Consider the following 15,363-nt stretch of genomic DNA (forward strand, 5'->3'; position numbering starts at 1 on the left):
GCTTGTCGGCACAAGGACTGACCTGTCCCATGCAGCTGCGTCTGCCTAAAGTGCTGCAGGCCTGGCTGAAGTCGTCATCGTCCCACTGTGGCAAAGATGAGCCTGTACCCCCGAGGCAGTCTAGGTTGTCCAGGCTGCGGTTATTGGAGAGCTCTCGGAGAGAGGGAAGACAGCTAGAGAGGGGAGAAAGATGAGAAGATGTGATAAAGAGGACATGTTGGGGACATGACAATGAAAGATAATGTGAGGAGTGCATGAGGGAAAAAAACAAACAAAAAACCAGTGGATGTTAATATACGATGACAGGGAGGCAAAAAATAAACCGGGAAAGAAAATCAATGATTGGCAAAACTGGAATTGAAAGAGATATGAAGGCTGTTATTGAAGTCATCCCTTTCATTTCCACTTTCATTTATGAATCATCATAAATTCAAAATCGGGCCTCTATCTTCATGTTGATCTCATTTTTAGCATCACAGCCTTGGAGCATGCAAAGCTGGTGGAGTCAAGGTGACGTTATGAACACAGCTCTCCAGCCATCCTGGTGCCAAAGCCAAAGAACAGTTTCAGGTGTAATCAGAGAGCGCGCTAAGATGTTGTTGCACATTCTTTGTTGGCACACAGTGACCATAACATGACAGTCATCTGCCATGCCATAATCTGTGGACACAGATGTCCCCTCACCCCCCCCATTCAAGTGTCAAACTCAGCTACGTTCCACCTAAAAGCACTGGGCAGATGGCATTTAAAAGCTGAAGGGAGGCTGGCAGTTGGTGTTGGCAGCGGGGCATGAGTTTGGCATTTAGAGTCGTCACTGACTGTACGGACGTCTGAGGGGGGCAATCCAAAGCAACTGTGGATCATCCAATCAGAAGTGTTTTACACCACCCCCACTGAGACGTGTCTTATCCACCTATCACTGACCTGCTCATTGACCTGCCCAGATGATGCAGAGAGGACACACTGTGGAGGGGAGACCACAGGGCGTCCAGCTCCCCCTGCAACAAGGCGTATTCCAGGGTTCTGCTGCTCACGCCCACCAGGGTGGAGCAGACCGGAAGACAGTGGCATTGGATGGTCAGGGATTGGCAGGGGGAGCAGGGTTAGTCATTCATGCATACTTGAGCTTAGAATATGATCTCAAAGATAGTGTACAGGTATTTTTTTTTCCTTCTGCTTTGTTTCCTCCTCCTCTGCACTTATCAATCAGACCATTCAGGTGTATAGGAGATCTTTTTGTAACTGAATTGACTTAAACATATTGCAAAGAGCTCTAAAGTGTGGAGAACACGCTTTGCATGTTTTACACAGGACACAGTTTCCTAGAACGACATTTTTATGCCTCGCGCATTCAAAATCAGCGTCAGCCATCATGACGCTAAGTTCTCCTGAACAATCTCTCTATTTCAAATATATGAGCAGATGAATTAAAGGATCGTTACACATATCCAATACACACAAATGTCTGCATACATGAAAGATATTCATGCACGATTCAAAACTTAAAAATATTGAGACAAATTTCTCTCAGCAGGTGTAGCTGCAGCAAACATCTGTTGCCACTTGAGAGAATTGTGAACCTGTTCACATGAATGCGCAAAACATTTTGAAACCTGAGTTGACCTGACTAAATGTGACATTGCTTAAAAGCATTTCATTTTGCATCTTGTGACAGAAAATAGGAATGCATTTTCAGGCATTTACGAAAAGAAACTCAGCTGTGTCCCACTGTGCTTTTATTACATACAGTATTGTGCAATGTTGTCAGCTGTAAAAAAAAAAAAAAACCCCACATAATTTAGGACAAGTCAAGCGAAAAGGGCAGTCGGTTGGACGGATGAGGCTGATTTATGGTGATTTACCGGTTGAGCAAAACAAAAGTTGGTGTCATTGTGTGTAAACATCATTTATGCTGCGTATTCGGTTAGTTTAACTGGCACCAACAAAGAGAAGGTAAATCACCAATGTATTAGACTGGTGTGTGGGTATTTTTTAGGAGTCTGACACCACTTAAGTGTGAGTAAACACAATATTGACAATGTGTGTGTGTGTGTGTGTGTGTGTGTGTGTGTGTGTGTGTGTGTTCATGTCGCATCCTTTTCCCCCATTATCTTCTGCTGCAGTGGTTGTTACATTCAAGAGATCCACAAACAAACATATCACCAATGATAATACACAAAAATGATACAAATTGTACTTCAGCTACCAGTAGCATATTGACTTTTTTTGGGGGGATTGTTAAGAGGTCGCACCCATCAGGTTTCATAATTGTGTGTTTTTACTGTGGCTTTGAATAGACATACACTTTAAAGGGTTAATGTGAAACTGGCCATTCAAGTTTATTTGAATTTGGAAGATAGAGGTTGCTGTCGTGCTGCTGGTATTTCCATCGTAAACTTTATTCTGTGTTCCTCTTTCGAACTGCAAAGGATTTTTTTCTTACATTAGATTTTTTTAATATTACTGAAAATAAGAGGTTACGCGTTAGTTCATCAAGGTAATCTTCACAAATTGACACACTTCTGATTTTTTGGAGCATAAATTTAAAGATTAGAGGTGCATAGCTGTCATCCTGTGACAAACTACACAGCGGACACATGACTTCAACATCACCACAACTAGTTTTGCTCTTCCTCCTTTTTAGGCATGATAATGTTTAATGATCATAGCTGCGCTGAGCCACTTGTTAGCTGTGGTGATAAACTATGCAGATGTTTCATATGTTGTCAGGAAGCTCCACAAGGGGGCGATATGTTCATGCTACAGCACGTGTGAATAGATATATGAATAAAAACAGACGTGATTCAAGTGTTCAAGCTGATGATGACTCCTTTTGTGTTATTTCATCATATGTGAGCATTAGTTTGGTGTGATGTTTAATTGTGTATTTTATGCTGCAGAACAAAATGCAGAAATATCTTCAGCTTGTGTTAACAGCAGAGCTTATCCCACACATTTCACTAAAATTCATTAAAACAAAAATACCTCCCAAAAAACATCAACTTGGAGATAAGGGGAATATGTTCATCAGTGCTAGTTTGTGTTCAGGTTTTAGGAGTCACTCCTATCCCTGTTATACCTTTAACATTTTTTTTTTTAAAGTTTAATCAAATAAGCAGATATTTTTGCAGTTGATAATCACAGAAATGTATATGTTCATCTTGATCCATAAGTATTAATTAGCACTGCTTTTTTCACTTTTTTTCTTGATAAAACTAAAATATTATGTGTATTTCCAAGTGGATCATGACAGTAAATAAAGGCTCTATGTCTCAGTTTGCTGTCTTACTTGCGTGGGGGTAGCTGGTCGCTCAGAGAATGCTGCGTAGCCCTGAGGTAGCTCTGACGACGTGCAGCAGTTTTTGGTGAGGGTTTGGGGCTTCCCTCAGAGTCATCGCTGTCCTCCATGTCTCCCATGGCCTTCACGTAGCTACCACTGCGCATCCGCCTACATGGAATTTCATTGGCACCCCCGGGGCGGCCTAATGTGCTGCTCCAATCCCCCTAGAGGTAATTAATGGCTAAAATTAGACCACAAATCTCTGCCAGCCCTGTATCACTGCAGTGGTGTTCCTGTTGGATTGTAAGGATACCTATGCAGCAGTCTGTAAACATGCAACAAATTCTCAGACAAAAAACCTCCATCCATCTCAGCTTTACTCACCCTTCGCCCAACCTGCAGGTAGTTGCAGGTTAGCTCCTGTTGGCAGGATTTGGACTTGAGCATGGACCTGTCCAGAGTTGCTGAGCCCTTCTGGATCATCTGTCTTGGCTGGCCCATAGTCAATGTGGACCAAGACCCTCCTTTCATATACTCACTGTCATTCATTACCATATTTCCTGCTCCTCCAAGTCCACCACCACCTCCTCCAACCCCAGGCTCAGTATATGTCTGATACTTCATATCATTGCTGCTTTTGGAGGAGCTGATAGTATTGTAGCCACTGTGGATGTATCTACTCTGGCCCCCCTGGCTCTCATGGCCACTTGGACGCCCAAGAGTCATCATTGCCATGGTGTTATGGAAGCTGCTCAAATCGCTGCTGTCTAAATCATCTGAGCTCCAGTAACCTGACATGTTAGAGCGTGGTCGTCTCTTCGCAGTCACCTCTGATTTTGTACCACGATCTTTACTTTTGGACCTGCGAGTTTGCTTCCCTCCATCTTCAGTGCTAGATGAGCCTCCACCGCTGCCAGTGGAGCGTCCATTGATATTCCCTTTCATGTTGTGGCTCTCCAGTGACTGGGATTTTGCAAACAGCTTCTGTACAGAGTGCAGCATGTAACGAATACGACCAGGACTGTCTGTGCGCTGTTTGGCAGCAGCTACTGCGGATGTTCGATGGAACTGTAATGTGCTGAATCCATCGCGGCCACCGGGTAGCTGCTTATCAAACTCCAGGTGACTGGGTAGTCCCTGGTTCTTGGTCATATGATGTGATATAGTTGCTGAGCCACTTGTAATCATAGGCATTCGTCCGCTCAGCTCGGCCATGCCCATGCCCATCCCCGGTCCCATGCCCATGGACATGGATGTACCCAGGGTCCCTGTACTTATTCCGCCAATGCTGTCCCCAGGTGGAGAGAAGTCCGACTGGTCGTAGGAGTTGTAGTGAATCCTGGGGAAGGTGCTGCTGTTTGACAGTTGGTTGTTGAGCGGCAGCATGCAGTCTGGTGGAAGGGAGCCTGGGTTAGCTGAAGGGTAGAGGTGGGGGTCCATGGTCCCGTAGTGCTCCATCGTCGGGCTCAGCAGGTAAGGACTGCGAGGCAAAGTGCTGGTCTTCTGAGGGTAGAGGGCCTCTGGATGGCCTGAAGAAGGATCACAGGAGTCAGACAAGTGTCTGTTACGGCTGATCCCCAGCCCTTTCATGATGGCTAGGAGGCCCGGCCCTCTAAACGACCCCCACGCCAAGGAAAGATGCCTGATGACCTTGAGGGTGAGTCCTAGAGGAGACAACAAAGAGGAACAGAACTGGTTAATATACTACTGTGCAAAACGCACAAACAGAGACAGTCACTTACATCAAAACCACCCACATCCACTGCCAGACCAGACAACAACACACACTCGCTGCAGAGCTGCTAGGGAAACACTGCACTGTGACTGAGGCAGCCTTCCACTGCCTCCCACAGTGAACATCTGTGTTGAAATGCTGGGAATGGAGGGAACAACAATATGTGGAACAATGATGAACTGTGGCTAGCTGGTCAGAACACATTCTAGAGAGAAAAAAAACAAAAACAGGACAATCACCAGCAGTCTTTGCAAACTCCAGACACCTCCAAAACTATGTTGGACTAAATCAGCAAGAAGTGAACAAATAGCTCCTGTTTCTGTCCAAGGAGTAGAGTAGCTAGATAGGTAGTAATCATTGCATAACCATTCTCATACATGTGAAATGATTTACCTTTGCCTGTGTGTCAACATCGTGATATATGTACACTTTCAATTTAAACAATTACAGCTGCCAACCTGCAGCGTCTCTGAGTATCCCACTGGTTAGTTTTGGAGCACATGGGCCAAATCTCTGAGTGCCTACTCTTCCAGGTCTTTAGTAATCCCTCTCTGCCCTTTATTCAATCTGCTTCTCTGTCTCACTATTGCTCCACTGTTCCTTCACTCTCCTCCGACCACTTCCAGTGGGTATCACTGGCACCCACCACTGAGCCCCAGTCCTATCTCTTCATAGGGAGCCAAGCATAGTGGGCAGACTGTCACTGAAAGCAGTAAAGAGGATTGGACCAGTGGGTGGTAGGCGGAGGGAGTTGGCAGCTACGGTTCCTTGTACTCCTCGTCAAGCTGTGCTAGTGCCCTGCCTGGCAAGGCTGCAAGGATGGTACTTCTCATTGAAAAGGATAGACAAGAATGGATGAAGGATATCATATAAGATCAAAGTGAATGTAACAGGAACTTTATGTATTAAGTGGTATAACAGCATGTGGCAAATTAAAAAGGGTTGATATATAACAACTAGGAACATTGGCTGTTGCGCACAATTCCTTAGAAAGTGATATGCAGTGCATAATGTGTGGCTGTATAATGTGGTTACTTTTCCACAGTGCTGCCATGCTACTGGAGAAACACCCTTTAAGACAGCACTGTCAGAAGTCTCCTTCAAACTTCAATGTATGCCCGCTACATCCACATCACGGGTATAGTTCAGTGAGTGCAGGTTTATGGACATTTTAAGTTCTTCATAGGAGCTCACGTTATCTAAAACACCAAGGGCCTTTGTAAGCGATCTGTGACGCCAGGCAACTGGTGGATGGTACTATGAGTACGCTGTGTGTTCAGGGTATTTTCAGCCCCGTTTGGTCTTTACAGAGTGTGTTATCAGAGCACAAACCACAGCGAAAAGAAGCAGTCATTAGACACTTAATTAATCATAGGTGTGTTTTTCAGGCATGACATGAATAGTCAACAGTCGTCCACTCGAGCCATCGGAGGCGAGGCAGGCCTGGGTGGAGGTGGCAGCCAATGTTTCTGTGTTTTTGGGCATCAACACCACAGACCCGCTCATCTGATTGATGCGCCCTTTAAATAGCAATTTATGCATAATGCCACCAACCAAAGACCAGCCTCTTCTTGATCTATGGTGCAAATGGTTTCTTGTGTCATAGCAAATTAGCAATGTGACATGGTTGTGCCAGATCACACCTCAGTAACATATTTAAGCACCTGGTGGCACAGGTGGAGCAAGTGGTCAAGTTCTTTTGTGAGTTAAAGGGCGAGGGGGCTTGGTGTGAAAACTTGACACTTTGCACCATGCGTACGATAGAGCCCTAAACCAAAATTGCCTTTAACTCAGGATATGAGCCTTGTCCAGACCTACTCATGAGATCCTTTCTTGTATGCTTTGGTAAGTCATCCGCATTTTTCTGTTATTTGTAGTGAATGAGATGGAAGTGACAAAGATACACAAGTCATCATCAGAGCTCCCGCAGTGTCACAGCAGTTGTGGTGAAACTAGGAGGATAAAAACTCTATCTTTGGCATCAACAGGGGAATTCAGCAAGGCAGGTCAATAACAATTTACTGCAAAGTCATACGTTCATATAAATCATTTGGTACTGAGCACCTCTATTGGAGTGACTTATATCGCATATACCGTTTCAGCACGAAACTCTGGAAAAAAAAAACCCAAAAGCTGAAACTACATCTGGCATTTTCCCTTCTTTCCTTGTTGAGGAAGGTTATCTGAAGCCACGCAGCCATATGTCACACTGGTCGCATCTCCAGGAAACAGCAGATAGGAGCAAAAGCAGTGAGGTAATAAAAATATGTCTCCTTTGTTCTCCTGTGAAAAAGCCATTTGAATCCACAAGGTAGAATGACCTATTTGCCTTAAATCTCTGCGCTAACCTTTAGAGACCAAAAGAACCAGGAGAAAATGAGATAATTGCAAACCGCAGTGTGCTGCGAGACAGGCGATAAGTCACAGGACGTAAGAGAGCAGCCCACTTACGAGATTACACTGTAATTGTGAGTCACTGTTTCAAAGAACATAATTTGGTGTGTCGCAGGTATGGTACATTGCCTTTACATTATACACATGCGACACATGTATAGCAATTAGCTGTTTGTAAAAAATGTCCATGTATAATATGCGCCCGGCTTTCATGGCACAATTATTAGCTCACTGCAGGCACAGACTCATTTAGTGTCATTAACAGAGCCTCAGTGAGTACCATCTCCACTGATAGGGTCAAATCCTCTAAATCCTTTTACACCACATTAGCTAACTGCTTCATATCCCATCGTGGCACGCCACTCAGTAGGCTTAGCATAGCCTCTTCAGTGTGTCAACCAGTGGGACTTGAAATGACAGTGATAGTCGTATTCATAATGGAGGCAAGAATGTGACCTCTACACTGGAAAGCATAGGGTATTTAGAAGTGCTCAGATAAACTGTGGTATACGCGTGCATCTGCTGAAACCCTGAAGACCATCCACGTCATTTAGAATGGTCATTAAAACTTGTATTTCACAACCTTTTCAGCTGACAGAAACAAATGAAATGAAACCAAAAATGCGTATACTTTTATCTTCTATGAAAAAATACTTTCTTTTGTCTCACACTTCTCATTTAATATTTTTTTGAAATCAACAAACAAAAATTCTGTAGACAAACTTAAAGGGTTAAAAAAAATCCTCTCCTTTCCACGTCAACCCGTGTATACCTAAATCCCTCTAACGCGCTGATATCCGGGAACCCAGCTCAGGGGATATTTTTAAAAGTTCCGAATTAATTTCTTTACCTGCGTCCTTTCTTAGCTTTGAACCTTCTCTCTCCATGCACTCTATAATGATGTGTTGAACTGTTTAAAAATGTATTTCTTGTAATTTAATTTTATAATCCCTCTTATGATATGCATTCTGGTTTTCTTTCCTTTTTAATCTTCTCCTTTCTTCTCCTGCCAACACTAACATGTCAGAATATATAGATTTAAAAACTTAAGGACATTATTTCATTCTAATTTTGCAGTAATGATATACTGCAAAGGCGTGCATGTTGATATGGAAATAGCACCATATAACACAGTTTTTTTGGCCACATTCCCATCAAAATACTGTCTTGAGAGCAGTGATTGAAAATAGTAACTTTTGTCCAGACAATCTGTGAGAACAAGAGTTAAATATTCACAATATACTAATCAAAAGATTCAAAACCAAACCTCAGGATAAACAAATGGAAATGTTGCCACAAAAAAACAAAAAAACAACTTGTGCAACCAATGTTTAAGTAGTACTTACATACCTTTAGGGCCACATATTGACAAAATGTAAAATTCTTATCATGAGATGGATTTGCCGTGGCATTTCATTGATGATAGGATATGGCACACATGCACAGCCCTGATAATCAACATTATATAATAATTTCAGTTTTCTGAAGAACGTGGCATCTTGAACTCTCCAGAGTGCCTGGGGGTTAGCATGGTTTCCGTTAACCAGGGCAAAGCCTAGCCCCAGCAGCTAATGTTTATGCATGTTTAACCATGATATATAACCACAGATGACAAATAACAAAACCCTGCTACAATATCAGAGATGAGTAAAGGAGATCAGGTGATATTTTGACCCTCATACAAGAAAGGGAATAATTTAGGTCAAGCTAATGCGCTCATTAGTCAAGATTTCATGTAGGTTTCTGTGTGCTCATCATGCTTGCAAATACATGGACACAACAATGTTTTTGTGTGTGTGCGTGTGTGTGTGTGTGTGTGTGTGTGTGTATGTGTTTACACCCTGCTTGGTGCGTCTGGTGGCAGCATCTCCCTGCCTTGAGCACTGGGGAGCTGCAATCTGTTCCTTCAGGGGGCGAAAAGGGGCGTTTGGCATTGTGTCCGATTCATGACCTTATTCACATCCACCAGCAGCTCGGCTCTACAGGCAGTTCTCACCACTCACCAGAAGAGGGCGATCACACTCAATAGTGGCTGGACTGCTGGCACGCCAAGTGACTGACAGTTTGTGATGTTTTCTTACAGTTTCCAGGCAAAGTCCTTCACTCGCACACTCACATTCATTTTTGAAAATTTTCTTGTCAAAGTTAGAATGAACAGAATGGCTTGTTGGTCACAGAATATGATAGAAAGTGTGATAAGGTGTGTGTGGATGTCACTGACAGATTCTTTTCTCCTGGTGTAATATTGTCTCTGAAGACATCAATGTGTTTTCAGATAATGCTCATAAATCAGGGAGTGACAGTGTTCAGTCTAGATTTGGCAGCACTGATGCTGAGTGAATTTGAAAGACTGGGAATAGCAGGATGAACGAGCTGCCTCATGGGTGTTGGGGGGGGGGGTTTGGGACACTGTTTAGTGGGTGTTTTTAGTGCTGCTAATGTGTTGCTCTGCTGAGCAAACATAACAGGGTCTTCGCCTGGAGTACCTTCAGGCTCAGGCCCTAATTATAAATCTGAAATACTGGACCAATATTGATCCTCAAAACTTCAACTGGATTGAATCGATTGTTTTCATGTCTCAGATGTAAAAGTACAGCAGTGCTCATTTTGGTCTTAGTCTTGCGTCCTAAAACGTTTTCCTGGTATTTCGCCAGCCTTGTCCTGTTTTTATCCAGTCAAGTTTTAGTTGACTTAAGCATTGTAGTCTCATATTAGTCAATGAAAACTGAGACTAGTTTATGTTTAGTAATCAGTATCGATCTTGAGTCCTTTGTGTTAACCCTTAAAATAATACTTCAACCAAATGGAATATTTTGTGTAGCTGTAAGAATTCACAACCAGGTGTCTCAAGCTCACGAAGATTTTTCCCTCCTGCACCATTTCATTGTCTCTCCGGAATGCATGACGAGCCAGCCACATACATTTAGCACGAATCTAAGGAGAGCGACTGCTAATAAAACTTTTCAAAAACATCCATTTACAAATTAATCCAGTATCCAGCTGTACCTCAATACTTTAACTCAGCATTGCACACTTTGATTTGAGTAGAAAAAAAACAAACACTTCCAGTTCATGGCTCATTTATGGTAGAGGAAAACTAGAAGTGTATCATTTTCATGTGTCTCTTTGGACATTTTTGGCAGCTGATTTTGGTTTAGTTTTAGTCTTTGACTAAATTGCAGATTACTTTTAGCCAAATTTGATTATTCTTAGTTTCAATCGATGAAAAGCTTTGTTTTATTTTTCACCTACAAGTTGACTGCTAAAGGGTCTATCTGTCAGCGTTTACCCTCTTAGCCTCGCTTCTGTTGACACCCAGGTATTATCAGACTATAAACGGACGACAGGCATCCAACCCATTCTGGCTGTGACTGTGCACCCTGAAGTCACACACTTCTGAATCCTCAAATCATCTGCGGTCTCAGAAAAAGGGAGAATCTGAATTCTCAAACCTAAACTTGCCATCTTGGAACAAGTGAAACTGAGATTCTAGATCAGGGAGCCCCTCCTTGTTGTAGTTTGAGTAGCCAGATTTTTACACCAGTTGGCAGTTTCTAGAGTGGCAAGTCTGTGGGCGGCCAGATTTAGATAAGAGACTGTGTAAAGGACATCATCCGCTCATCTGAGCGACACTGTACTCAGAGCAGAGCTCAGTCAGTCAGCCCCGAGCCCATCTGTTTCATACTCCCAGCACTGACCTGGATCACAGGGGGCAGCGCTGTATGTGTGTGTGTGTGTGTGTGTGTGTGTGTGTGTGTGCGTGTGTGCGCGCGTGTGTGTGTGCACCTGTGTGTGTGCGTGCGTGCGCAGTGTGAAAAGGCCATGTGAGTTTCGTATCACAAAGGAGATGAATGCTCACAGACTTCTGGGACAAAAGGAAGTGATGGTGAAGCTGTGTGTGTGTGTGTGTGTGTGTGTGTGTGTGCGTGTGGGTTTGACAGTGGTGAAAATGAAAGCAATCTAAAGGGAATGAGATGGTGTGAAAATGAGTGTGTTGTAAACTGCACACTGGGGAGACGGTGAAGAAATATAGAGCAGCAGAGGAAGATGAGTAGGGAGGAAAACGGAGAGGAGGAAGGAGACAGGTGAGTGTTCAAGAGTTCAAGTTTTGTATAAATAAATCAAATAAATTTCAAGTTGAGATGTATTTTGACAATGGTGCATGTGTGTGTGTTCTATGTGTTTGAGTGAATGAAGGTGAACATACGAATTTCCTGATATCTTGAGAGATGGGAATTTTCTTTGTTGTCATGAGGCTTCACTCAATCATGTAAATTATAATGGAATTTGCAAGCATTCTGCACATTTGATAAATTCTTTTTTGTTTGTGTGTGTGTGTGTGTGCGTGCGTGTGTGTGTGAGTGAGTGTGTGTGTGTGTGAAGCAGTCTAACCTTGTCCTAATTACACTCTATCTGTTCCATCAGTGCTGTGCTCTGGCCTATTTTCACAGCTATAAATTTATCACCCTCCCCTCTGTTGTGATAGATGACCCACTCATTTTAGCCAATCTCTCAAGACCACAGCCAGAAATGAAGGCAGTCAAAGACAGTGGCACCACCCCACTGCTTACATTGGCAATGGAACTTTCCATGTCCTCAAAACTATTTCTGGTTTCGAAATAAGTATGTTCAAAGTATTCAATGGAATCAACTGGTTTTCTGCATCCTAGAAAAAAAAAAGTGAGTTCATACCACCTGGAGTGTCAGATATGTCAGTGCTCACAGTTCTCTCTTACAACTAAAGATTTTCAATCATTATAATTATAAAATGTTCATAGTGGTTAAAGACTTTGGGGCTCAAGGCTGTGTGACAATTTTCTGAACGCTACTATGCCTGAAGGGGGCAAGAGAAAAGACAGAAAGTTAACAAAATATTGCATCAAGTCTGTTAATTTGATTTTCATGTAGGTTTCATGTAGGGCATCCATTGAATTTTTACCTCCAAAATATGTCAACATCATGATTATGCAGAAAATATGTAAGGGAACTGGCAAATTTGTTTGTATATGACTCTAAAATCCTGTAATATTCAAGTTTTTCGCAGCCACGGTGAAGCACAGCCTGGTGACCTGTCCAGGGTGAAGCAGGCTCTTACCTGAATGCTGCCGGGATAGGCTCCAGCCCCCCCCCCCCCCCCCCCAAAAAAAAACACACACACACACACACACACACACACACCGTTAACAGGATAATTGGCAGAAAATGGATGGATGGAGGGATGGTGAGGCACAGCCCTCCTCATTCTAATGAAGGCAAAGTCTCCTCTGGAAAAAAGTGTACTTGATGAATTTTAAGGCAACAAACTCCCGCTGCTAGCATTGGGTGCAGCTAAGCTAACTAGCAGTTAGCTATCATTTGGAGGTCTAGAGCTCCGTAAGTCATGCTGAGAAGAGAGAAATGAAATGAGCTTTATTTGGACCTGACTTTCAGCTGAAGGAGAGCTAGCTGAACGCATCCAAGTGACAATTAACTATCGAAAAGTACTTTTCTATATTTAAGAAGAACTCAGAGAGCCTCTTGCTGTGTGATGCACAGATGAAGGGGTTGAGGGTTACAGCTGTGGCCCCTGTCTCTAGTTTCAGGGCAACTCAGAGGAATTAACGCAAACAGACATTAGTGTGCACAAAGACACACACAGCCACAAGCATATTATATGAATACACATATATCACAATACTTGAATTCAAAGACACCATTCAAACACATAGTCTTCTTACAGAAAACTCTCAGACACACAAACCCCAGGAAAGATTCCCTTCAAAGGCTATTGAAACAATTCACCAGGCTGCATTTCTGAAAGAGCAAACACTGTATGTATATCACCAATGAGCACTAAAACTTCGCTCATTATCCATTTGGTCTTTCATGTATTTTGGACGTCAACTGAGATTAACATCAAGATTGGAAAACTTAGATAAAGCGATACTTTGACCAAAAAGTGTATTTGGCCTTTCAAGTATTCATAAATAGGTTTCTTGATCTCACAAACACATTTTCCCTCCTGCTTCTAAATTCTTTTAGACTCCACAAAGCGAAGAGCCAGACATGAAGATGTAGATTGAAGCTAATGGTGACTGACGGCTAGCAGCAGCTACAGTAACAAAACAACAGCAAAACGGTTAAAAAACCGTAGTATTAACAAACTCAGTGACTCATCCACACTCTGATTTGAGGAACAAACATACGAACATAACCTAATAGCCCTTCAAAGTCTGCCTCATGAGAACAAGCTGGTTCAACTGAACGAGCAAGCTAGTCTTGCTAAACGTGAAGCAGCGACAATGCAGAATGTCAGCTGATGCAAATGATAGTTTTTAAATACATATTTTTCGGCAGTTTGCGATTTTTGTTGTTGTAACTCAGCATAAACTTCGAGCTAAATATGCACGTCTGGATCTTTTTGCATTCTGAAGTCCCAAAGAAGTGATGCAGGATGAAAAATATTGTCTGTGAGCTCAAGCCACCAATTTGTGGGTACATGAAAGGCAAGAAACATCTTTTTTGGGTGAAGTATCTCTTTAAATTAAATGGTAAGAGGGAGTCTTGTGTTTTTTATCATGAATAAAGATATTAAAAGTCTGGGAGCTCTAATGAAAGTTCTCAAATCTTATTCTTCAGCTTCGGCTCAGTGCTATCTGCGAGTTAGTGCATGCATGTGTATGAGCCATGAGCAGTCACCCCCAGCCTGCTATGAACAACCAGGTTGGAGGCTTATCCCACCAGGATAAGCCTCCAACCTAATCCACTTAAAATGCCCTTGGCCTGACACACAAAAGCCATAGTTCAGTCTGAGAGATCATACATGCTCCAGCTCCAAAGATGAAACAGCAGCGCAATGAGATTTCCTGTCGTTAAAGGAAAAGGGCGAAAAGTCACTTCCTGTTTACATGCGAGGAGTGACCACATGACAGAGGACAGAGGACAGAGGATGCCAAGTGGGTCAACCTTGTATTTACAATCTCCATGTGACGTCACAATAATACCCCAATGGCTGTCTGGACACACATCAACCCGCGTCATCAGCACAGGGTTGAGTGGTTACCATGACAACAGCCATAAAGCCAGCAGGAGATGGTATGTATATATAACGCAGAGCTCTGACATTTAGGAGATGTGAGCTCTTGCCTGCAGCTGGCTATTGCCCAAAGACACATGGGTGCATGGTACTAGATGTGACTTCTATGTGCGATATACAAGTGAGAAAATACATGTGTGCAGATTATACTCCCGTAACATGGATTAGTAGATCATGAGTAAGCATCATACTTTATTAAATCTCCATTAAAGGCTATTTTTGGCTGGACTGACACAGTGGAGCCATCAGTACAATTGCAGAGACTGAGTGAGCTGCTGAGTGATGAAGGATTGGAGGATTTCCATTGGCTGTTGCTCTTTCGAAGTAAACCAGAGCAAACTGTTCTCCAACATAAAGATGAGTATACGTGTAAGAGTTAAAAACCAGGAGGGGTTTGTGCAATCAGGATGATGAGAATCATGTCAAAATGTCATGGTTTCAATTGAAATACCAGTTTAGGAAGAAATGAGGCTGCTTCTTTTAAGTTTGCGCAGTTTAATCCTCTGAACAGAATCATTTTCTACATTTCGGCAGCGACTTCGAAGTCCTTATTATAGTATCCTATGAGCTGAAAAAAGAAAGCATGTCCTTGTTACTAAACCCGATTCTAAAGTAGTTCCACGATTATGTGGATGAAACCATATTACCTAATGCTTATATTTTGACTTTAAATAATTAATCTTGGAAAAATCATGGTTTTTTTTTTCATGATTTCAAATGAAAGAACGGTTGCGGGACCAAACGCAATTCAACCCAGACATTTACCACACAACAAATCAGTCAAGCATCCAGCAGAATAGGAGAGACACCAGCTGTCTGTGCACCATGTGGCACGAGAGCAAGCACCCAATAATCACTCTGACAAAACACTCGGTACTG

The 15,363-nt window shown here is 42.7% G+C and overlaps 1 protein-coding gene across 5 annotated transcripts in view; it reads right to left on the reverse strand.

Annotated features, from left to right (window-relative positions):
• dlgap4b (discs, large (Drosophila) homolog-associated protein 4b) overlaps nt 1-15,363 on the reverse strand; it is a 123,226-nt gene that overhangs the window by 23,916 nt on the left and 83,947 nt on the right. For 3 of the 5 annotated variants that reach the window (XM_086198842.1, XM_086198840.1, XM_086198839.1), the window contains exons 4-7: nt 3,665-4,944; nt 3,290-3,504; nt 925-1,026; nt 23-173 (exon numbers count right to left, since the gene is read on the reverse strand). In XM_086198842.1, the coding sequence (XP_086054968.1) occupies nt 23-173; nt 925-1,026; nt 3,290-3,504; nt 3,665-4,870 (1,674 nt within the window). In that variant the 5' untranslated portion in view covers nt 4,871-4,944. The remainder of the gene's footprint in view (nt 1-22; nt 174-924; nt 1,027-3,289; nt 3,505-3,664; nt 4,945-15,363) is intronic. The other 2 variants (XM_086198843.1, XM_086198841.1) reach the window with 1 other exon arrangement.

The sequence above is a fragment of the Aulostomus chinensis genome, chromosome 3, assembly GCF_037954235.1.
Source record: "Aulostomus chinensis isolate RoL2024-O1b breed Wild chromosome 3, RoL_Achi_v1.0, whole genome shotgun sequence".
Taxonomy (NCBI): Eukaryota; Metazoa; Chordata; class Actinopteri; order Syngnathiformes; family Aulostomidae; genus Aulostomus; species Aulostomus chinensis.